General features: G+C 31.2%; 1 protein-coding gene across 7 annotated transcripts in view; it reads left to right on the forward strand.

Annotated features, from left to right (window-relative positions):
- LOC132752884 (piezo-type mechanosensitive ion channel component 2-like) overlaps nt 1–25493 on the forward strand; it is an 85665-nt gene that overhangs the window by 29072 nt on the left and 31100 nt on the right. For 4 of the 7 annotated variants that reach the window (XM_060743291.1, XM_060743282.1, XM_060743300.1 and 1 more), the window contains 17 exons: nt 1288–1326; nt 4266–4319; nt 8934–9073; nt 9855–10003; nt 10516–10662; nt 11094–11188; nt 12749–12900; nt 13302–13478; nt 13862–13957; nt 14563–14763; nt 15476–15677; nt 16253–16529; nt 20414–20599; nt 23172–23229; nt 23714–23810; nt 24550–24706; nt 25027–25187. In XM_060743291.1, coding sequence (XP_060599274.1) covers nt 1288–1326; nt 4266–4319; nt 8934–9073; nt 9855–10003; nt 10516–10662; nt 11094–11188; nt 12749–12900; nt 13302–13478; nt 13862–13957; nt 14563–14763; nt 15476–15677; nt 16253–16529; nt 20414–20599; nt 23172–23229; nt 23714–23810; nt 24550–24706; nt 25027–25187 — 2388 coding nt within the window. The remainder of the gene's footprint in view (nt 1–1287; nt 1327–4265; nt 4320–8933; nt 9074–9854; nt 10004–10515; nt 10663–11093; nt 11189–12748; nt 12901–13301; nt 13479–13861; nt 13958–14562; nt 14764–15475; nt 15678–16252; nt 16530–20413; nt 20600–23171; nt 23230–23713; nt 23811–24549; nt 24707–25026; nt 25188–25493) is intronic. The other 3 variants (XM_060743312.1, XM_060743308.1, XM_060743319.1) reach the window with 3 other exon arrangements.

Consider the following 25493-nt stretch of genomic DNA (forward strand, 5'->3'; position numbering starts at 1 on the left):
AAACGGTTCAAAACATTCAATTCAAAATTGACATATGGATATGTCATGAGAAAATACAGGTCAAGTTCGAAAGTGGTCATGGTTCGATGATTTTTGGCAGAGTTATGCCCCTTTTACTTTGAAAATAATATGAAATTTTCAGTTTCCATTCATTAACTCCCCAATGGTACAACACATTCAACTCAAACTTGACATATGGATACGTCAAAGGAATGCGCAGGTCAAGTTCAAATTTGGTCATGGTTCAATGATTTTTGGCAGAGTTATGCCCCTTTCACTTTGAAAATAATATGAAATTTTCAGTTTCCGTTCATTATCTCCCCAATCGTACAACACATTTAGCTCAAACTTGACATATCCATACGTCAAAGGAATGCGCAGGTCAAGTTCAAATTTGGTCATGGTTCGATGATTTTTGGCAGAGTTATGTCCCTTTTACTTTAAAAATAATATGAAATTTTCAGTTTCTGTTTATTATCTCCCCAACAATATTACACATTCAACTCAAATTTGACATATGGATATGTTTTTGGAATGCGCAGACCAAGTTCGAATCTGGTCATGGTTCAATGATTTTTGGCAGAGTAATGCCCCTTTCACTTTGAAAATGATATGAAATTTACAGTTTCTGTTCATTATCAACCCAACAGTGTTACATATTCAACTCAAAATTGACATATGGATATGTCAAAGGAATGCGCAGGTCAAGTTGGAATTTGGTCATGGTTCGATGATTTTTTGGCAGAGTTATGTCCCTTTCACTTTGAAAATAATATAGATACATCTTAGGAATAAGCAGTTTAAGTTTGAATTTGGACGTGGTTCAATGATTTTAGACAAACTTATCTTTCCTGAATGTTGGAAAAATTTTGAACTTTCAGTTTCAGCACTCATACTTTTGTGGAAATGTATATAGCCATTATGTTGGCTACAAATATGCAATATGCTATTTTTAAAAGGTTAAGACTGAATAATTTCAGTGCCTTGAACATTGTATAAAAATGGTTAAGACTGAATAATTTCAGTGCCTTGAACATTGTATAAAAATGGTTTGTGTTAACATTGAAAAGTTTTAAGGGCTTTGAACTAAGAATGAAAAAAATAATTTGTGCAAACAAATTTGGAACTAAATATTATAACATTTGAAATTTTGGCTGCATGCGGGGGCATCCGTGGCATGATGACACATTTCTAGTTTCTTTTCATTTTAACAAGAATATCTGGCTCTTAATGTCCTGTTGACTCACATGTAATTAAAAATATACAATTATTGTTCTAAAACTATAGCCATGAAAAAGCTTGATGGCAAAATCGGGGAAATTATTGGTAATATTTTGTTTTTATACATTTTTACACCACTTTGAAGATAATGGCTTAATTATACTTTCATTTATGGCTGAGGCTTTAAGAAATCATGTAGATATAAAAAAGGTTATGTTTTGTTTATGCACATTTATACCTGGGCTGGGTGTAATGTTGTAAGTTGATACCCCTCTGTGCATTGTGCTTTCTCCTATAAATGCAGGTATATTTACGAAGCATAAGATAAAATTATAAAGGTTTTATGTATTTATATATTTATTATCTCATGTAATGGGATATAGTTTGAATCCAGTAGTTATAATGACCAGTGTTCCTAAAACAATTTGATGTTTTCATGTACTTTCCATGACGCTTTCGTATTCAGTCTTCTCAACCAATTAATATATATAGCCCCATGCTGAAGTTATAATTGTTCAAACACATATTTTCGAGTGTGTTTTAACACTTGGCATACTGGAGACAGGAGTAGTCACCCTTTGCTGCCATTAAAGTGCCAGTCAAAGTTATCACATCTGTCTGACCTTGAACTTTGCTATTGTTGGACCAACCTCAAATTGTCATCTTGATATCCCTAAATTTGATAATGGACAGTTTCTTAAATGGGAGCTTCATAATGTCTATTAAAGAAGTTCAGTAAGATAAGAGTTAATGACATAATGAGTTAATTAATCTCTGTAATCAAGTGTGTCACATTGAATTAAGAAATAATATATCTCAAACAGTGATTTTATCGCTCAATAACATCACTGTTTGGAGTTCGGATGGGAGGAATTATATCACGAGGGCGTAGCCGAGGTGATATAATGATGCGCATCTGAACGACAAACAGTGATGTTATCAAGCGATAAAATCACCGATTTGGATATATTATTTGGATTCTAACACGACATCAACAAATAAATGCTGCTGTACCTGATATTAAGCAAAATTGCGCCTGATTTGTTTCCGTACTTATTTTAAGCGCGTCGGATTCTTTTATTGGTTACGTCACATGTATAATGATTATGTTACATATCTAAATATAGAACGTCAACTGTGACTCTGTTGCATAATAACACACACTTTCGGTTCTTCTATATTCAATAGTGAAAAATGCAGGTCGTGTTAGAATTATAAATAATGCACTGTTCACAAGGGGCAGAATTCATATTGAGACAGCCCTGTCTGAAGAAGGTCCAAGTCTGTTTAAGTCTTGTTTTATCCAAGCATATTTAATATGATCTGTATTCTGGATTAATAAAATTGCAAATAGTTGGTTAGGTATTATGTCAAGGTCTCTCTGTGGGCAGGTAGTTAAGGTACACAGGAATTATATACCTTGCTGCCATGGATTCTAATCCTGCTGGTTGAATCCTTTGGTTTGGAAGGGTGGTAAATCTACCAAAATGCCTGCATGCACCTTCAATATTGCCAAGCAGGGTATTTGGGTTCATTCACCACAAGTACCAGCTGGGAAGTTGAATTTTGACGTATACAGTTATAATTTGAACAAGACATGATAAAACAGGCTAAATGCTGAATGTTTAAGCATGAATCTTTGCTTTGTTTGAGTAAACTGTTCAAGCTTTAGTTGCTATAATTCTTCTTTGCTCTTTGTTATACTTGAGTGTTACACCTTTTAAAACTCTTTGACAGTTTATTACTTAAATCATTATCTATTTACACTTATTCAAATATTACCAATGCTTTACAAGTTAATATATTGGTTAATATATATAAATTTTCTCTACTTTTTTATTGTCAATTCTAGCTTTATTAGGTAATAGATAAGTATATTTTGATAACAAAATACTGCATTCACTAATTGTGCTCCAATATGAAATCTTGGGACTCCAGTTGCAGGCTATAATGTTTGTACTGGTATAGGTGCTGAGCTCAGGCATGTGCCATGTTTGTTCTACACTGAACACATTGCTTATATTTGTCCACCAAATAGAGAAAAATGCAGGCACTATCTAGTGAATAAGGGAATTGGATCAATGTTGCTTAAGAATATTTAGTGAAGGTGTCTTTCTCTTTGAAAAAAAAATTTTAAGCCACATAATAAGTACATGAAGTAGTCCCAAGATTTCATTTTCGAAATAATCTTTTAAAAATGAAATGACTAACGTGTGTGTGTGAGAATTTTATTATAATCTCTGACTAAATTATATCTCTATTGATGAGATTTTGTTAACACAATACTGTCAGTAGTCGTGTTAGATTTTGTATGATTGTAAGTTTGAAAAAATATCAGTAAAAATATACAAATAACAAAAAACTTACGGGTAAAAAAAATCCTATTGGTGTTGCTGTACTTTCTTCCCTACAACAACGGTCAATGGTTTCATAATTATTCACTTTTAATGATAAGCAAATTTGAATGTGGAAACAATTTTAAAATTAGAAATTTCCTGCATTCTCTTAGAATAAAATTGAAAGAAAAAAAAAATCATTAAAATTAATGAGTATCAGGAAAAAATGATTATTAATAAGTATATGTTAAGTCTTGTAGTGTTAATTTATTTGAGAGTAAGTCAGTCTATTTAAACTGTCTAAACACATCAGAAAATACAAGACATCTTGTTTTATATATGATTTTAATATAATTATTAAAATGCTTTAATTTACCTTAGAGCCTTTCTATACCTTTTTTATGATATAATATTAACATAACATTAACTCTCTTTGCAAAATTTGATTAATTTTCATAAGAAACACGTTACGCCTAAAATTTTGGCAAAAATGGCAGTTACATATGTCTGCAAAGTTATTCCGGTATATTATATACACAGATATTGATAAAATATAAAAACACTACAAATTAAAAATGTATTTGATCAGTTTTTGATAAAAGGTGAGAAAAAAGAATATTAAAATATGTTTGCAAAGAGAGTTGGTTACTAATACCAGTACATGGTGTAAACTGTCTAACAGCGTGTGCGTGTTTTGTTGTGACACAGATTTGCGCCTGGACTCCCCGGATGGGTATGATAGCAATACAATGATATGGTTAGGTACGCACTTTCTTTCTTTCTCTCTCTCACTCCCACTCTCAAACCATTTCTATGTCTCAGTGGTAAGGTTTCAGTTTGCACTACTTGAGGTTTCTACTGTTTTTTTCCGGTGGAAGATCACAGCTGTTGTTTTGTTGTTTGTTGTTTTTTTATATAAAGAAAGAAAAATGAACAACAAGGATAGTTTACTGCTTGGATCCCAGTCATCATGTAAGACAGTAGAGAATTATCCAGTTTGTTCTCTTGATTCTATGTAAATGTGTTTCTGGTCTCGGAAAATTTAATGTTTTTATTAAAACTTTTTGACTGGCATTTAGACCCTTGGCATGTCTTTAATTGGTACATAAAAATATATCTTGTTCTACACTTAATGTTGTTTGTTTTTGCAATGAAATAGTTAAATTATCGTAATGGCAAATTACATGGTGAATACTGGGATACCAAGGTAGAAATTAACAAAAAAAACCTAGGTACATATCATATGCAGATTCATCTGATTGTAAACCTCTCATGTCTAGAACATTAACTATTAGATCATTAGCCAGTCATATTTAAATCCTCATTATATCATGTCTTAATCATTAACCTGTTATGTCTAGATCATTATACTGCTATGCTACATCATAATTCTATCATGTCTAAATCATTATTCTAACATGTCTAAATCATTATTCTATCATGTCTAAATCATTATTCTATCATATCTTTATCATTAATCTATTATATCTAGATCATTATACTGCTTTGTTACATCATAATTCTATCATGTCTTAATCTTTATTCTATCATGTCTAAATCATTATTCTATCATGTCTAAATCATTAGCCTTTCATGTCTTAATCATTAGTCTATCAAGTTAAATCAGTATCTTACCATATCTTAATCATTAACCTTTCATATCTTAATCATTAGCCTTTCATATCTTAATCATTTAATCTATTAAGTCTAGATCATTATCCTATCATGTTACATCATTATTCTAACATGTCATAATCATTATTCTATCATATCTAAATCATTATTCTATCATGTCTAAATTATTAGCCTTTCATATCTTAATCATTAATCTATTAAGTCTAGATCATTATCCTATCATGTTACATCATTATTCTAACATGTCATAATCATTATTCTATCATATCTAAATCATTATTCTATCATGTCTAAATCATTATTCTATCATATCTAAATCATTATTCTATTAAGTCTAGATCATTATCTAGTCATGTTAAATCATTATTCTAACATGTCATAATCATTAGCCTTTCATGTCTTAATCATTAATCTATCATGTTAAATCAGTATCTTGCCATATCTTAATCATTAACCTTTCATAGCTTAATCATTTGCCTTTTATGTCTATATCAGTTGTGCTTCATATCTTGATTGTTACCAAATTATAACTTGAAATTTGGCATAAATATCATATATAGATCATAAGCATATTATAAAATGGACATAAGCATAAAATGTCTTGATCATTATTGCACTTGATCTTGATCATTAGAACATTATATTTTGATCATTATCATATTATGTCTTGATCATTAGCATATTATGTCTTGAGTAATGATTAATCACAGCATATTATGTCTTGATCATTATATATTGACGATATCTTTAATACGATTAACATATCATATCTTGATCATTATTGCATATTTTCTTGATAATTAGCATATGATATCATGTCTTGATCATTATTGCATCATTTCTTGATCAGTAGTATATCTTGATCATTAGCATATTATGTCTTGATCAATAAAATATTATGTCTCCATTTATTATATTGCATCATATCTTGATCATTAACATAGCATGTCTTGATTAATACCGCATCTTATCTTCATTATTTACATATCATATCTTGATCAATATTGCATCCTATCTTCATTATTTACATACCATATCTTGATGAATATTGCATCCTATCTTCATTATTTACATACCATATCTTGATCAATATTGCATCCTATCTTCATTATTTACATACTATATCTTGATCAATATTGCATCCTATCTTCATTATTTACATATCATGTCTTGATCAATATTGCATCCTATCTTCATTATTTACATATAATGTCTTGACCAATATTGCATCATATCTTCATTATTTACATGTCATATCTTGATCAATATTGCATCCTGTCTTCATTCTTTACATATCATATTTTGATCAAAATTGCATCCTATCTTCATTATTTACATATTATGTCTTGATCAATATTGCATCAAATCTTCATTATTAAGATATAATGTCTTGATCAATATTGCATCCTATCTTCATTATTTACATATCATATCTTGATCAATATTGCATCCTATCTTCATTATTTACATATCATATCTTGATCAATATTGCATCCTATCTTCATTATTTACATATCATGTCTTGATCAATATTGCATCAAATCTTCATTATTAAGATATCATATCTTGATCAATATTGCATCCTATCTTCATTATTTACATATCATATCTTGATCAATATTGCATCCTATCTTCATTATTTACATATTATATCTTGATCAATATTGCATCCTATTTTCATTTTTTACACATCATGTCTTGATTAATATTGCATCCTATTTTCATTATTTACATATCATGTCTTGATTAATATTGCATGGTATCTTCATTAATAAGATAACATATCTTGATCAATATTGCATCCTATCTTCATTATTTACATATCATGTCTTGAAAAATATTGCATCTTATCTCCATTATCTTGTCTTGATCAACAACATATTATGTCATGATGTCAATACATTTTACACGGATCATCTAGTTATAGTAAACCTGCCCGCTGTAGTAACCTGCCCACTGTAGTATCCTGCTAGAGTAGCACTTTTATCAAGTGAAAAATATATTATTTAATTGTAGTCACATATATTGTACAACAGCATGCCTGAAGATGTGAAAATAACATATTATTGTGTATTATATCACATAAATAATAAGCATGTGACAACAAAAATAGCCTGTAACTTCCATTGTTTCAACTATCAATCATGTTTAAGTTGTTATGAGGGCATGGTCTCGTTTTATATGGGGTTTGAAAAAAGTGGTGGCTTGGCCGAGTGGTTAGCTCCTTGGACTAGTAATCTAAAGATTGCTGGCTGTGTGGGTTCAAACCCCATTGGGCAAGCTGTTGTTTCTGTGAGCAAGAAATTTTACAATCATTGCTTAGTACTGGTTGGCTCCAGGAACTGATTTGGGAGTGTTTCATTAGGCTTATAGCTTCCAACACAATCAAACTAAAATAAATATGTATAAACTAAAAAAGTGGAGAGTACAGTTGGAAGAACTGAAATTTTTTACTATATTTAGCCTATCTTCATAGATAATACATGTATATGATATTATTAATATTCAGGAATATATATACATGTATGATTGCATGATTGAGACAATTATTGTACAATTATGTTTACGGTATGTTTGTGTATTATGTATTTTGTGAAATTATTTCAAGAATGAATAAGACATGTGTTGTCCATTATCATTACAGTTTGTAAGTCTTTATGTCTGTCTTATAAAATTTTCCACGGTTCTCTTGATTTTCAATATTATTTTTGATGATGTATCACAAAATAAAAGTTGTGTAACTTTGTATTTTCATGAGGTCACTGTTTTCACAATTTTGAATATAAATAAAGTTAACAGAAACTGTTTTATAATATCTGTAGTCAAGCAAAATAAAATTATTATCTACATTAAAACTATTTTTTACCATAATGATATAAACTGTAGTTAAATAATGCTAGATAAAATATATTTATAGGGATTGTGCATAACTGTGTCTGTAAACATTAGTCTGTAATAATTATACATACATGTAGTTTTTCTTTTAATATTTGTGTCCACTGTTTGGCCATCTATCTGCCTTGCCTGTAAACACTTTAGTATTCTCATTTCTTCTTATTTACCTGTTGTCAGTAAGTTAAATGAAAAAAAAATCCATTATGGTCGTTCATATATTCACTGTAATTTTATTGGAGTCATGCTTTTTGAACAGAGTTGTTTGCCTTACAGATTGTATGTACCAGTTATAGTATACTCACTATACTGTCTCCAACAATTGATAGAATCCATTGTTATATTCTATTATCTTATCAAATGTTTACATTTCTATGTATTCATTACAGTAAAAAGATTGTATTGTTTAAGTTTGCTTCAATGCCAGGAAGTTCAGTGGAAATCTTAGTTAAATGAAAAATTATTATAAGTTTATGATCAAGCATTCCAATTTTGTAAAAATTTATTGCCATATACAGTTCAGGAAAAATTTGATATTTTAAGTTATACAGAGATTTATAAGTGATTTTCCTATTAAAAAAAATATTTATAATCACAGGAGTGAAATAAAAGTTAGTAATGACCCTTGTATCTCTTTGTTCATTCTCTAGGAAAAACGATCAGTCAAAAGAAAACTAAGCAGTACTTTCCAAGTGATTTCTAATTTGTTTCAATAAAATTTCTTTCAAATTATTACTCATTTCTTTAAGAATTTTCCATGTTCTACTTAAATCAGTAAAATATACTAAATAACTTTTGTGTAGTATATTCTACATATACATGTATATGTTTATATGTTTTACCATGTAGGTCAGTATGTATGGAATATGCTGTGTAAATACTGGATCTTGCTATGTTCTGCCATGTTACTGGTTATCTCCCTTCAAGAGGTTGTGGTCTACAGGATTATCTACATGATACTCTTCCTCGCCTTCATACTCACATTTCAGGTATATTTAACTTGTACATTTTTACCCTTCTTACTTTGGGTAATGGACTTGTCCAGCTTTGTTACAGCAGCAGCCTTCAGCTTTTGTTTTCTATTTGAAAAAAAACAAACAATTCTGTGTTGTTTCAAACTAATTATTTCAGTAATTTTATCTTAGAAAAGTGCATCATTTAATTGTTAAGAGCATTCATAATGTGTCAGTGATGTTCGTTTCTAAAAATAAAAGATATGGACAAAAATCATCCACTTTACTAATTTAGATATAGAGAGCAGGCCGGTAGTTTAGAGGTATCAAGGGGTTTCCTTATTGTATATGTATTTTTTGATTTGACCATTATATGAAACAATTTATCCAAAATTAACATATTTAGAAAAGCTGAAGGCTACTTTTGAGAGTTAAATTCATAGTTGAGGAAAAGCACACCAGCATGGTGTCGGTCTTATAATATTGCAATAATGATGCACTATCATGTTAAAATGTTATGTAATATGTCTTGCCTCTAACCTGCTCAATTTGCTTATTGGATTTACAAATCTTAGATTTGTACCAGTCCGTTTAGACTGCACAGACGTGCAGGGTAACCTGGCTCTATACTGGTAGCAAAGGCTTTTGATTCTAACAGTAATATAGTGATTTGACTTTCTTTAATATATATACATTTTTGTAGATTAAATCTTGTTTGATTTATTTTTTTTCTGTACATTTTTTTTGTAAAGAACAATGAAGAACATGTGACAAATGTTATTATTTTGTGTGGTTATCCTATTTGATGTTATTGCAGTATGCCTACAGATTATGGAGAGCAACAATGTTCCTGTTTTGGTGGGTGATTATTGTGTACTCTATGATAGTACTCATCATGTTGTACACCTTCCAGTTTCAAAATGTTGCAGAACAGTGGAAAAATTCAACCAAACTGTCAGATGAAACGTATGTGATAACATTAGCATTTTTCTCTTTATAGGCTTTAACTGAGTCTGTAGAATTCTATATCATTATATAAAGTTTGTACAAATGAGTTTGACAGTCCCTTTATGGGAAGCTAAGTTTGAAAATAGTTATACCTGTAACAAAGTCTTGCCATGAACCTTTTGGTGGATTATCTTTAAACAAGAGCTGACAAAAGACTGAGTTCTGACTTCTTTGCATGAACCAATGCATGGATCATCATCAGACTTGGTATTTATCATATTTGAATGAACTTCACTTGTTCAAACACAAGAAGATTATTTGAAATAAATTTGCCATAGTTGTCAAAGGGGGTACAATTATTTATTACAGGTTTTTATTTGTAAGTGGCTTCTCTTAAGAGTATTTTTCCTCTTTTGTTTTTTTCTTTATTGGAAAATTATTGCCATTGTTGACTGGCTTTCGGTGTAATTTCATTTTTGTTAAGTGGCCAGGGTATAAAGGTTTGACTGTATATATGTTATATATTTCAGACTTGCTGACATTGGTTTAGAGAAGTTCAGTACAGCAAAACTGTTTGTACAACTACTTACACCTACCAGTTTCCTCATCTTTATCATTATACAAGTACACTACTTCCACAAACCTTTCCTCCTTATCAGTGACCTAAATAGATTCAAGTAAGTAAAGTTTTATACAAGTGAGTGAAAAACATGCATGCTTTTATGCCATTCTGATATGAAGTGACTGAAATTTATGCTTGTTTTTATGCAAAAAAATTTAAGTTAATGCAATAAGTAAAAAACATGCTGCTTTTTATGTATTTTTTATGTATTTTTTTTTTATACAAATAAGTATAATGTTTATCTATTTTGTAAGTAATTGAAAAGAATGTATGATTTTTGAAGTTGATGAAAATATTCATATAAATGCAAAATAGGTAAAACAAAGAAAAAATGCTTGTTTTTGATAAATTTATGGAAATCTTGAAATATTAAGTTTGAATGGCCGACTAATGGGTTGATGTGTAAAGGCTGTTGTTTCTGGTGCGAAGGCATCATTTTGTTGCTAATATCTGTACATGTATATATGATGGTAAATATGATTATAGAAGTGCTACCAGTGATGCCCCAACTACACCAGACCTTGTTACCTCTCCTGATACAACCGATACCGAATGTGCTGATCCAAAAGACAAAAGTAAATGTATGTACTGTATACATGATTCTAGTCTTTCAGTCATCCTCAATAAACATTTAACATCTATGACAGGTTGGATTTTTAGCTCACCTGTCACAAAGTGACAGGATGAGCTTTTGTGATCGCTTTTCGTCAGACGTCCGTCCGACGTCCGTCCGGCGTCTGTCTGTCCGTAAACTTTTACTTTAAATGACATCTCCTCATAAACCACTAAGCCAATTTCATCCAAACTTCACAGGAATGTTCCTTTGGTGGTCACCTTTAAAAATTGTTCAAAGAATTTAATTCCATGCAGAACTCTGGTTGTTATGGCAACCAAAAGAAAAAACTTTAAATATCTTCTTCTAAAAAACCCAAAGAGCTAGAGCTTAGATATTTGGCATGAAACATCTTCTAGTGAGTGTCTACCAAGTTTGTTCAAATTAAAGCCCTTGGGTCAAAATTGGCCCCGCCCCAGGGGGTCATTGATTTCCCTATATGCATATAGTAAAAACTTAAAAATTCTTCTTTTAAAGAACCCAAAGAGCTAGAGTTAAGATATTTAGCATGAAACATCTTCTAATGGATGTCTACCAAGTTTGTTCAAATAAAAGCCCTGGTGTCAAAATTGGCCCGCCCCAGGGGGTCATTGATTTTCCCTATATACATATAGTATAAACTTATAAAAATCTTCTTTTAAAGAACCCAAAGAGCTAGAGCAAAGATATTTAGCATGAAACATCTTCTAATGAAGTTCTACCAAGTTTGTTCAAATAAGTGCTCTGGGGTCAAAATTGGCCCCACCCCGGGGGTTATTGATTTTCCTTTTATGTGTATAGCAAAAACTTAAAAAATCTTTTTTGAAAAAAAAAAACAAATAGCTAGAGTTTAGATACTAAGCATGAAACATCTTCTAGTGAGTGTCAACAAAGTTTGTTCAAATAAAAGCCCTGGGGTCAAAATTGGCCCCGCCCCGGGGGACATTGATTTTCCTTATATGTGTATAGCAAAAACTTAAAAATCTTCTTTGAAAAAACCCGAATAGCTAGAGTTTAGATATTAAGCATGAAACATTTTCTAGTTAGTGTCTACAAAGATTGTTCAAATAAAAGCCCTGGGGTCAAAACTGGCTTTGCCCCAGGTGTGTCATTGTTTTTAACAATATGTGTAAAGAAAAAACTTGAAAAAATCTTCTTTTAAAAAACCCAACGAGCTAGACCTCAGATGTTTAGCATGAAACATCTTCTAATGGGTGTCTACCAAGTTTGTTCAAATAAAAGCCCGGGGGTTTAAACCTGCCCGCTCCTGGGACCTATATACAGGTGAGCGACTTCAGGGCCATCATGGCCCTCTTGTTTTTTTTTGTGTCTCATAAAACGTAAATCATAACATGTTTTTGTTAAATATTGATAGATAAATAATGAAAAATCTTCCAATATGCAAGTTTATAAGGGACATCTTGGTTGAAATGTGGCACTTACTTTCATATGCCATATATTCTGCTTAAGCCATTTTTCTTTCTTTGCCAAGCAGAAATAGGGTCTGATGTAAAAATGATGCATAATGTTGTTGATTTACTTTTTACAGCAATGGGGAAAAAGTTTAATGAGCAATTTCGAAAGTGTTGGCGTTATACCACTGACTTTTGGGAGACATTGACCAGGTTTCTATGGAGACTGGCAGAAATACATGTATTCAAAGTTGTAGCCTTTGTTATCATCATGGCGACAACACATGAGGTTTGTTTTGTGTGTTGTTTCAGAAGTAATTAGCACAAGATGAACTTCAAAATATTATAGTTATGGTTAAATTGTTCAATGGTTTTTAATGTCTGTTAAAATCATCTTTTTCACACAGAACAAAAAATCCATAGTTTTTGCACTACAAACATCATTTTCAACATTGGCACAAATTTTCATCATAGGGAAATTATATGACAGTTTACAGTAATTTTATTTGACTATTTTTTTAATATTTCATCAATGATATTTGAAATACAGAACCAGATTCAATTTTACCATATACATGTATCATTTTCCTTATAAATTTTCAAATACAAAGAACAAAATATAAAGATGGAAAACCCGAATGTCTTTATTAGAAAACATGTATAATTTATAATGTATTTTGTTTTTTTCAGGTATCAGCTGTTAGTGCGGTGTATGTGATTTTATTGAGCATATTCCTGCCACTGACAGGCTGTCAGTTTCTACTGTCACATCTAGCTCAGTTCTGGACAGCTCTTGTACTACTAGCTAAGATGATCTACCAACTTGGACTGGTGGATAACAGTAGATGGCTGTCTAACTGTACTGCTGTATGTATAATATATACTCTCATATCGTCTTGAAGAAATTTACTTTATCAGTTACATCTTTTTGAAATTTTATTTTTTAGCTCACCTGAGCACATATAGTTCAATGATCAGCTATTGGGACAAACTCTTTAGAGTCAGCATTTATAAGCAAGTGCTACTGAAACTTGCTCATTGTGCCAGATTTAAGGAAATTCCTTATTTATACTTCTTTCTTAACCAATATGTATCTTTCATATAATTTTTGAGACATACCAGATTGTCCATTTGGTGGGTAGTCTGAAAAACTGAGGTTAAAGGTCAGTGGGTAACAAATGTTCTGGTTTGTATTAATCAGAAAAGAAATGTTTTGTTTCTATGGATATAAATGTTTTGTTTAATTTCAGGGTAATATGTCAAATGAGGCACCATTTAAAGGAGAGATAGATAATGCTCACTGGGCTGGCATGATGAAAACATCAGATGTTTCATATTATCTTAGGGTAAGTTCTTGTATTTATTGTAAAATTTAACAAAAACTGATGTTATTTTATAGGCATGACCTATTACATTTTAAGAAATAAGTTGTATTATTGCTAATGGCAGTTTAGGACTATTTCTGATTTAATACATATTTTCATAACTATATTGATACAGAATATACATGTATTGTGAATTTTACTGGTGCATTTGTAACAATATTTCTTACCTGAAAGCAATTTTAAAAACTATATTTAGAGCATTGGATTTGTAAGCCAGGGGTTGATCCTTGGGTGAGGTAATATTTTTTTTTGTGACAGATCTCTGACATAGAATGTAATGGTCATTTATCTCTTGTCATTGATTCAGATATCATATAGGATAAGTAGTCAGTTACTTGCAGAGAAATTGGTACTTACTGCATAGTTCTCCAGGAATACTAAAAATGTGAAATATTTTGTTTCCAGAATTATATTGAAATACATGTCTTGTTAATTCTAGTGTAAAAATTGTATTATTAGTTATATGAAATGTATGTTTTCAGAGCTACATCTTTTTATTATGTATATTAGATTGGATAATACATTTATTAAGATTATTTCTAATTTGAAGTAAATGTTATTTACAGAACTACATTGGTATATTATTGATCCTGGTGTTTGAACGTATAGTGGTATATCATCAGTGTCAGTACTACCGTCATCCAGACGTCCAGAAACCCAAAACAGGCATCATCTTCTCTGATATCAAGAGGCATGAAGCAGATAAAGGCATTGTGGAGTGTCTTAAATATTTTCTCAACTATTTCTTCTATAAATTTGGCTTGGAGGTTAGAAAATTTGTTCTTATTCACAGTTGTGGTGAAATGTTTGAAGTATTTTCAGTTAAACAGTAAATGTGAAATGATTTTATTCTATCAAGAGATTCAATGGGGACTTATTTCTCTTTTGCATGATATTTGATAAACTTTATTATCACATAAACCACAGTGCAGAAGTGTTATAAAGCCATTTAATTAATAGAAACGATATTATACTAGTGTAATAACACTTTGACGTGACGTCATTTGCGCTATATACAAATTTAGCGATAAAACGTGCTAATGTAAGCGTTTCACTATAAGCGCGTCATTGAAAAATTACTCATTTTAACAGTTAACTGTTCTTATTTTATATATGTGATAAATAGAATATTATATTTGTGTAGATTCAATACTAAATTTATTGAACTCGTTGAATAAAACAATATTATGCTTGCCAGAGGCTCGCATAATATGATTTTTTTAAACGAGTTCAATAAATTTAGTATTAAACTACACTCATTCAATATCCTCTATATATGTAAACTGGTTTAGAGTGTAACCAGGATGATAGCATGTATCAATATTTGACATATTTTGTTAATTTTAAAAATGGTCACAAAATAAAGTATTGAATTTTTTTGAAATGGAGCATTGAACGTTCTTTATAACTTGACAAAGATTGCTTGACTGATTTTTCTGAAAGGCATATTTTATTATGTTCTTGTATAATATTTTACAGGTATGTTACATAATGACAGCAGTGGCAATAAGTGTACGAGTGGATGCCATGTCTGTTCTGTATGCCCTCTTACTTGGTATCTTGTTACTGCTCAGCAGACGGGCAAATGCTCGATTGTGGCCGATATACACCATATTCCTTGTAATACTACTCCCTGTACAGTTCCTCTCAGCACTGGGTCTACCTCTTGGCTTCTGTTATAGTAAGTGTTCATCGATAAATTTATTGTTAAAGATTAAGTATAAAACTGTTTATTCTATCTCAGGTGTTAAGTAAACCATAAATTAGGCTTCCTGTTCTAATCAACTGGATTCGGATTAGAAAATGTCATTGTGGCTTGTAGTAGTGTTCAGATCCCTTATCATTGTCATTCTAACAGAAAATGATATTTAGAGACAACAAGGAATATATGAATGTCTCATATTAGCATTCTGATCTGTGTTTTTAATATGCCAAAGTAAATTTGGTAAAACCAGAATTGCAGAAGAGTCAAGGATATTAATCAATCTAGCAAATTTCTTCATCAAGGGTCTCAAATAATGTCCCTTTATCAAATACAGCCTAATAACATTTTAGCAATAAGACCTTAAGATATTTTCCTCGAATTGTTCATAGCAAAATTCAAACTCACAGTGGTAAGTGGCAAATGGTTTTAAGTGAGCTACTTTGACCACAGACATACTCTGTAATATCTTCACCAAATTCTGTATTGATATTTTGCTTAATTGCTTATACATAGAATTGGGAAAATCCTACAGTTTAATCTTTTATCTATAGGATATCCGTGGGATGGTCGATTCTGGATGTTAAATGACAATCAAGGGGAGGAGCTAGAGCTCTGGTTTTATCTCCCGGACTATCTTAATCCTCCAAACTCATACAAACTAATTGCCGACTTCTTCCAGCTTCTCTTTGTATGTCTGCAATGGCGGGTATTCAGGAAAGAAATGAGCCAGAAAGAAGATGAAAAAGATGGTGGCAACAATGAAGATATTACCCCTGAAGTGGAAGCTAAAATGGAGATTCCTGTTGATGATTTCACCACCAAAATATCGTAAGTTCTTCAGGAAATTAAGCAAATTGAGTCTTCCCATTTTAAATCAATATAAGACTTACATTGATGATAGGAAAAAGATATTTGTATAACAAAAAAGAATTTTCTATCTTTGAACTATCTCTGTTTTCTTCCTGAATAGTCACTACTTTATGATTAGAAATTTTGTAAGGGATTAAATTTTACTAATATTGCAAATTGAAGAATTAAATGAAAATAAATGTCATCTAAGAACATTAGTATCATATATCCATAACAGAGTTGAAAATAGAAATTCACGAATGTTTCACCTTATGTCTTAAATATTGATTTCACAAAATTTTCGCCTCACAAAATATCTTATTTTACAGTACATTTTGGTTAGAATAATTCTGTTGTTTTTTGCGACTTAAAATTTTAGGAAACAAAAGTCATTGTTAAGATATATGAATGTTAAGAGATAAAGGAAATGATTTAAGGATAATAATGTTTTAAAGTTATGATATGTCTACAATATTTATTCTACTTGTTTATGCTACCTCTCCTAGTAAATTGAGTAGTAGTCTAAGGTAGAACCACATACTTGCTTTTTTTACTTCTTCTACTCTTCCTTGTTTACTATAATTATAAATCTTTATTAGCTTGAACTGCAATGCTTTGCAAGTTATGTGTCTTTATGTTTGTATTTTACATGTATATTGACAAAACTAAACGAGAAGGGAGGTTAAAACAAACAATATCTGACATAGCAACAACATACAGTAAATATTGTTGCCTACCTGACCATGTAAACAGTAAATATTGTTGCCAACCTGACCACGTAACAGTAAATATTGTTGCCAACCTGACCATGTAAACAGTTAGAAACACCTTCAAACATTGTCAAGGACATTTAATACCGCTACATGGGCCCCGTGGGTGATAAAGATTCACTTAAACATTTGGCCCTAAATATGTTGAGGCCTTTAATACTCCTTCAGTAAACAAAACAGTACTCCTTCAGTAAAAAAAGCAATGTTTTTGAACCTTACACAGATGTATATTTGAACGATTGGTTCATTGTGCCAATGTGTTTTTCTTTAATTGTTTAACTCTAGCAAAGGAGTTATGGCGTTTCAATGACTTGGTTAAAATTAAGGCATTCTATAAACTACTCCATAAAAGTATGAAGGGAAGAGAGGAAAGTTGTGTCTTCAGGTCACAATTTCAGTTTAAGAAATTAAAAATGCTAAAATGTTCACAAGTTCTAATTATACAAAACATAATGTTAATATAAAGTTGATCAATGCTTACTTTGCCGCAGTCTTGTATTATCAACATCTTCTGTTGATTTTTTTTTTGTGTAGTTCTGTGTTAGAAGTTTTCTCTACACATGTTATGTCTGTGTGTCTATGTATCTGTATTTACACATATAAATTATGTGTTTTTATTTCATCTTAATAATTTTATGTCCAATTTTCATTGCTTATCTAAAATACAGGGTTGCTTTCAAATTAATTTTGTATTTATTGTTAATTTCATAACAATATTATTCAAATATTCAAGAACATATTGAACATGGTTTGGTTTATTTTTCCTCACAGACAGAAAATGCATCACAATATTGGCTTTGTTGAAGTTAAGTTTTGATATATGATGAAATAGAACTTCCAGGGAAGTTTTCATATATTGAATACACTGTCAATCTGTTGTATGACTAAGCATTAACCCTTGAAACCTTTAACCTTCTAGAACCAAAAGTGATTAGTCTTTGCCACCGGCCAACCTGTACATCCCTACAGTCTGACTAGGCTCTATGCTTGTAGCTGACATTTAACTTTAAATTTAGATGTTGGTTTCCCTAAAAAAATAATAGGTAGCTCCAATCAATAAACGGGACAAGTCCATTTAAGAAATTCAGCATGTAAAGGGTTAAGACTTAACACAAACATTCATGATTTCACAGACATAGTAGGGGTAATATGTTTGGCTGTCTGTACCCAAAACTACATCCCCTCTGCAAGTTGTTACTTTTTCCAATATAACCATATGAAATTTGCTATCTAAATATCTAAATCAAAATATTTGTGTCTGAAATTCTGATAAACTTCATGTACTTGTAATATATAATGATATATCCTGTTAAGTTTTTGCTGTATTAATTACCATTTAGTGTGTTTAATATACTAAAGAGGTAGGTGAATAACAGTGACTATTTCTAGTTATTTACTTTATTTACTTTTTGTTTATTATTTGTTCTTCTGAATTGTTCTGTTATTTTCTCTCTTTATTTTGTGTTATTTCTGTCTTCACATGTTAGAGCGCATGGACCAATGTTACAGAGGTATAATTTTAGTTTCATTCTTGCCATGCACACCGGCTGCTTTATCAGATAAAATCAATCCTCACTAGTTATCCAGATGAGACGGCTTTTTTATCCTCCCCAGATAATAAGATTAATTATCATCAAACTGAAATTCATCCATTTACATTTGTCATCAAAATTCAAGTATTCAGATATCGTGATCTTAATTCTTTTTTTCCAACAATAAGACAATATTTTGACAAAAATTTAATTATCTATGTTTTTTTTCCAAACTTTTTGATAGAAAGTTTCCTATGAACAATTAGAAAATAAGATAACAAATGAAGAAATTTAGATCTAAGTTGTCAACCAAAAATATTTTAGATATTAAAGAATGTTAGAATTAAAAGGCATTACTGTATTATATTAATTTCAATCCTTTTACATAAATATTTTTATTAGATCTGTAACATTTTATGAAATACTTGCTTGATAGTTTTTTTTTTATATAATTGCTGTACAATTGATCATCTTAGTTGCGAAGTTTTTCATCAGTAGTTAATGTGATCATCATTTTGTTTGTGTTAATTGTGAATTCATTGTATTTTATCATTCACTAGTCCTAACTGCTTTACACAAGACACATCCTGATAACAAGGTGGCATACCACGTGGTATATGACATCATTTTTAGCATTAAAATCCAGAAGAGAAAACTGCTATGAACGTTCAATTTCTTCATCAATTTTTATGGAAATTAGATGAGGCTAAGATAGGCGTCTGTGGCTTACGGGTTAACTTTCACGGTTAAGGTTGCCAACTTCAACCCTGTGGGTTTGAATCCCATCACAGAGTTTAGATTCTTTTATAACATTTTTAGGTCAGATTATATTTCCATCTCACTAAAGACTGTTGAAGATCTATGGATGGGAAACTATTTTCTGATTTATATACACAGTATGCCATTAAAATTGATGCTGAAATAGAATGATAACGAAACTTTTGCTCCCCTCCCTGAATGGTGGCAAAAAAAATTCTGCTTGTGATGTCATAAGTGATGTCATATACCACAGGTATGGCCGGCTTGGATAAGATACCAGCTTCATTCCCTTACATAAAATATTACATAGAAACACTTTTAATATAAACTGTTAAATACTAGATTATAGTGTTCATTCTTTCATAAAAAGTTTCATATTCTTGTTATAGATAATTCATTTACAATGTAGTATATGAATAAAATCATGATTTGTATGTAGCATTTGAAAGGAAGATAGATTTATCAAAATAGTATATGTAAGACTTAATCTGAGTGAGATTTTAAGACTGTAGTGCTAGCTTAATAATTGGTAAAATGTATGATTATACAAGATGTTTTTGAGAAAATTAACAACTTACTTATTGACAAGTATAGTTTGGATTGTAATACATAAAAGAAAACTACATGTACTACTAATGCTTTGAAGTTACTGCAATACTTGCTTAAGTTTTTAACTTCTTATGTGATATCATTGTACTCACTAAAATATAAAAATATTTGTGTAAAAATAAAATTTATTGATTTATAAACAACATTGTAATGTTACTTATGTGCTCTTATAATAGTTTTGTACATTTTTTAGGTCATATTTGGATGTGATAAAGAATTTTGTGTTTGGTTACATGTTCTGGGTGACTCTAGCGATCGTGTTTATTGCCGGCACTACCCGCATTAACTTGTTTAGTATGGGTTACGTTATAGCTGTCTTCTGCTTTATGTGGTTTGGCCAGGAGTTTCTCATCAAACCTCTACGAAAACTTGTCAGGGCGTAAGTTTGATATTTTATATTTAGTTTGAATACAAATAAAGCAAAATTTAAGATGAAACTCTGCTTTGAAGTGATTTCTTTATTTCCTAATTTTGTTGATGATTTACGATGGAATAGTTGACCCTGGTGGTTACTATACCAGAATTGCAGTGTAGTCTTATAAGTGGTCAGTAGGTAACGGAGAAAATTGTTTGGTTATTTTGAAAACTGCCCTAAACAGACCTTTTTAGCTCACCTGTCACAAAGTGACAGGGTGAGCTTTTGTGATCGCTTTTCGTCCGTCGTCCGTCCGTCGTCCGTATACTATTACTTTAAATGACATCTCCTCATAAACCACTAGGCCAATTTCATCCAAACTTCACAGGAATGTTCCTTTGGTGTTCACCTTTAAAAATTGTTCAAAGAATTTAATTCCATGCAGAACTCTGGTTGCCATGGCAACAGAAAGAAAAAACTTTAAATATCTTCTTTTAAAAAACCCTAAGAGCTAGAGCTTAGATATTTGGCATGAAACATCTTCTAGTGAATGTCTACCAAGTTTGTTCAAATAAAAGCCCTGGAGTCAAAATTGGCCCCGCCCCAGGGGGTCATTGATTTTCCATATATGCATATAGTAAAAACTTAAAAAATCTCCTTTTAAAGAACCCAAAGAGCTAGAGCTAAGATATTTAGCATGAAACATGTTCTAATGAGTGTCTTCCAAGTTTGTTCAAATAAAAGCCCTGGGGTCAAAATTGGCCCGGCCCCAGGGGGTCATTGATTTTCCCTATATGCATTTAGTAAAAACTTAAAAAAACTTCTTTTAAAGAACTCAAAGAGCTAGAGCTAAGATATTTAGCATCAAACATGTTCTAATAGGTGTCTACCAAGTTTGTTCAAATAAAAGCCCTGGGGTCAAAATTGGCCCCGCCCCGGGGGTCATTGATTTTCCTTATATGTGTATAGCAAAAAAACTTAAAAAATCTTCTTTGAAAAAACCCAAATAGCTAGAGTTTAGATATTAAGCATGAAACATCTTCTAGTAAGTGTCTACAAAGTTTGTTAAAATAAAAGACCTGGGGTCAAAATTGGCCCCGCCCCGGGGGTCATTGATTTTCCTTATATGTGTATAGCAAAAACTTAAAAAAATCTTCTTTGAAAAAACCCAAATAGCTAGAGTTTAGATATTAAGCATGAAACATGTTCTAGTAAGTGTCTACAAAGTTTGTTCAAATAAAAGCCCTGGGGTAAAAACTGGCCCCGCCCCAGGGGTGTCATTGTTTTTAACTATATGTGTATAGTAAAAACTTAAAAAAATCTTCTTTTAAAAAGCCCAATGAGCTAGAGCTTAGATGTTTAGCATGAAACATCTTCTTATGGGTGTCTACCAAGTTTGTTCAAATAAAAGCCCTGGGGTCAAAATTGGCCCGGTCCCAGGGGGTCATTGATTTTCCCTATATGCATATAGTAAAAACTTAAAAAATCTTCTTTTAAAGAACTCAAAGAGCTAGAGCTAAGATATTTAGCATGAAACATCTTCTAGTGAGTGTCTACAAAGTTTGTTCAAATAAAAGACCTGGGGTCAAAATTGGCCCCGCCCCGGGGGTCATTGATTTTCCATATATGTGTATAGCAAAAACTTAAAATCTTCTTTGAAAAAACCCAAATAGCTAGAGTTTAGATTATTAAGCATGAAACATCTTGTAGTAAGTGTCTACAAAGTTTGTTCAAATAAAAGCCCTGGGGTCAAAACTTGCCCCGCCCCAGGGGTGTCATTGTTTTTAACTATATGTGTATAGTAAAAACTTTAAAAAAAATCTTCTTTTAAAAAGCCCAATGAGCTAGAGCTTAATTGTTTAGCATGAAACATCTTCTTATGGGTTGTGGGGGGGGGGGGCTATATACAGGTGAGCGACCTCAGGGCCATCATGGCCCTCTTGTTACAATCCTATTATTGCATAGTAACGAATGTTGCATTTTGCGCATGCGCATTATGTGTAGGGCAAAAACGCAACATCTACTATATTTCTATGTAGCGCGATGCTCTTTTTGCCCTACACAGATTGCGCATGTGCGCGAAAATGCTACTTCCGATCGATTTTACATAGGAAAGGACTGTGTTGTAAAAAGGTCTTAAATGGTTATATTTGTTGGTTGCAAGGTGGCATTTTACTTTACTACTGTGCTTTTTATAACATTCCATTTTTAGAGCTTAAAAGATAAAGGAAAAAAGTCTTGAACCAGGATATCTGACACTATGATGCACTTTTACTTATAAAAAAAGAGTCACTTCTTATATAGACATTTACGAGTAGAACATAGAAGACTATTTGTTTGTTGTCAAGCTGTCATACTTTACTTTGCTATTCTACTGAACAGATTTCTTAAGAACTGTTAAAATGATTTTGTTAGAGAGATTTCTCATACACCCATTGCTTTGTATAGAAGCTGTTTGAATAGATATCTTACTTCCCTCTACAGTAACATGCTGTATTTGGATTTGTTTGAAGTATAAAATTCTAGTGGCAGATTAAGTTACATACAACTGTACTGACCATCATTTAAGCTTATGCTTTGAATTTAATGTTTTCAGGTGGAATTTCCTCTTGGGGTACTGTTTCTTTGTGTTGCTGTTGAAGGCAGCTTTACAGGTAATTAATTATTTATGTTTAATTTAAGAAGGGAAATTATATCTTATATACAAGCATCTAAAAGTTGCTTAATTGGTTATTTTCAAATTCTTAATAATTGGTCAAATGTCCACTATATTAATGTGCTTAAACAACAAGGATATTTACAATTTATAATTGACCCGATCAGTGGTAACACTGTGTGAATACCAATCCAGGCATTGTGAGTTTGATTCCCACCACTTTATTTAAAACTACCCAAAACTTTAGACGAGAGGTTCTGTGCTTTACATCTTGCACATAGACACACCACTTGTTAAATCTGTATTATTTGTGCAATCCTCCAAACATTAAAATTTCTAACAGTATTTAGTCTTGAAAAGCTTGTAAGAGTTTTCTTTATGTGACTATTATGCGTATATTATGCATTGATAATTGTTTTCTGGTGATTAAACATTTATTGAAAGATATGATTTATAAAAGATTTTATTATGTTTATTTTAAGCTGCCAGGATGTGTTTACAATAAAACCATATCTGACAATGCTTGTTGGTTGGTACAGTTGTTAGGGGTTACCTGTTTGAGACCAGGATATATGCCAGGTATGTAGATTCTTCTACTCTATACAAAAGAAAATGCTCTTAGAGGACATTTATATGTATGACACAGGGACACTAGAATTAAACATAGGATGATCAGGATTAAACATAGGGAGACCAAAATTAAACATAGGTAGACTACAACTATACATATGAAACCAGAAAAAAGATAGGATGACCAGAATTTGATATAGGGACACCAGAATTAAACAAAGAGCATACATGTGAACTTTTTTCAATGATCAGTGGGAGATTTTTCTTCAAAAAGAGGGAGATTTTAGAATTTGCAATAAACAAAATTAAAAATAGGGAGATTTCTTTAATTTGTGAAAATACCCCTTATTTTAAGAAAAATCTTTGAAAATATGGCTGCAGAAAGTGGGAGTCTCCTGCTAAAAGTGGGAGAGTTCACATGTATGAAAGAGACATCAGTACACTAGAATTTGACGTAGTGATACCAGAATTTAACAAAGGGAGACAACAATTATAGATACAAAAACCACAATTAATCATAGGAAGACCAGAATTTAAAATACCAACATCAGAGTCCAAAATTTAATGTTGGTTGACTAGACTTAAAGTTTCCAAGTTTCCAAAATTAAACATGGAATTCTTGAATTTAACATAGGGAGGTCCAGGTGTAAGATAAATAATATGTACTCACTGAAATATGGCTAAACAGTATTGAAGGAATGATACGATTTTGAAATAGCTAAAAATGTTGATGTTATTTTATATTCAGTTATAGGTATAAAGTGTATCATAGGGAAGGACAACACAGGACTGGCATGGGACGTTGTTTGCTTTACATTCTTGTTGTTCCAAAGGAGGATATATACCAGTCATTATTTCCGGCATGTGGTGTCTGATATCGAGGCTCAAAACAGATTAGCATCAAGGTAATTGGTGTGCGTTCTGACACTTTTTGATATTTTTGAGAAAATGATTGGTAACTATATTGGTAAATTGTTGTCAAGTGATGAATATTTGTCAGTTTAATAAAATTGCATTTAAGACTGTATGCTATCTTTTTAGATTGGTTGAGTATTAATATAACCTGTACTGTAATGGTCAGTTAGGAATGTGGTTTACTTTTATGTAAAGAGCATGGCTTGAAACTTGACTAAACAAAATTTAGATGTTTTATTCTAATGTTTGAATAGTAAATTTAGAATACCCATATTAGAATGAAAGGTACATGTTCTATGTTTGTATTTAGAGGGTGTCAGTTGATCAATCGTATACTGATGAAGGAAGTGGCGAAGCAGAAGGAGGAGGAGAAGACAATTCTAGAGAAAATCAAGAAAAAGATGAGCTCATTGAAAGAGAAACAGTCACAACTGAAGAAGAACTATGTTGAACCGGTTGAACATTTTCAAGGTATATTTACTGTGAATGACAACAATGTTAGCTTAGTGTTATTTTTATTTTAGGCATATGGATATAGGTCATTAAAGGCATACACATAAAGAGATATAGATAATGTACAAAACATAAAGAGAAAATCAGAAAGAAAAGATTATGAAACAAACAAACTTGTGGAGATATAGTTTATGAAAAACAGATTGATATAGTTTATTGTAGGCATATGGATATAGTTCATTAAAGGTATAGACATAAAAGAGAAACAGTTTATAGAAAAAAACATGAATTTATAGTTTTTGAATACAGAGAGATATAGTTTAT

The sequence above is a fragment of the Ruditapes philippinarum genome, unplaced genomic scaffold (genome assembly GCF_026571515.1).
Source record: "Ruditapes philippinarum isolate M1 unplaced genomic scaffold, ASM2657151v2 ctg306_1_1_1_1, whole genome shotgun sequence".
Classification (NCBI taxonomy): domain Eukaryota; kingdom Metazoa; phylum Mollusca; class Bivalvia; order Venerida; family Veneridae; genus Ruditapes; species Ruditapes philippinarum.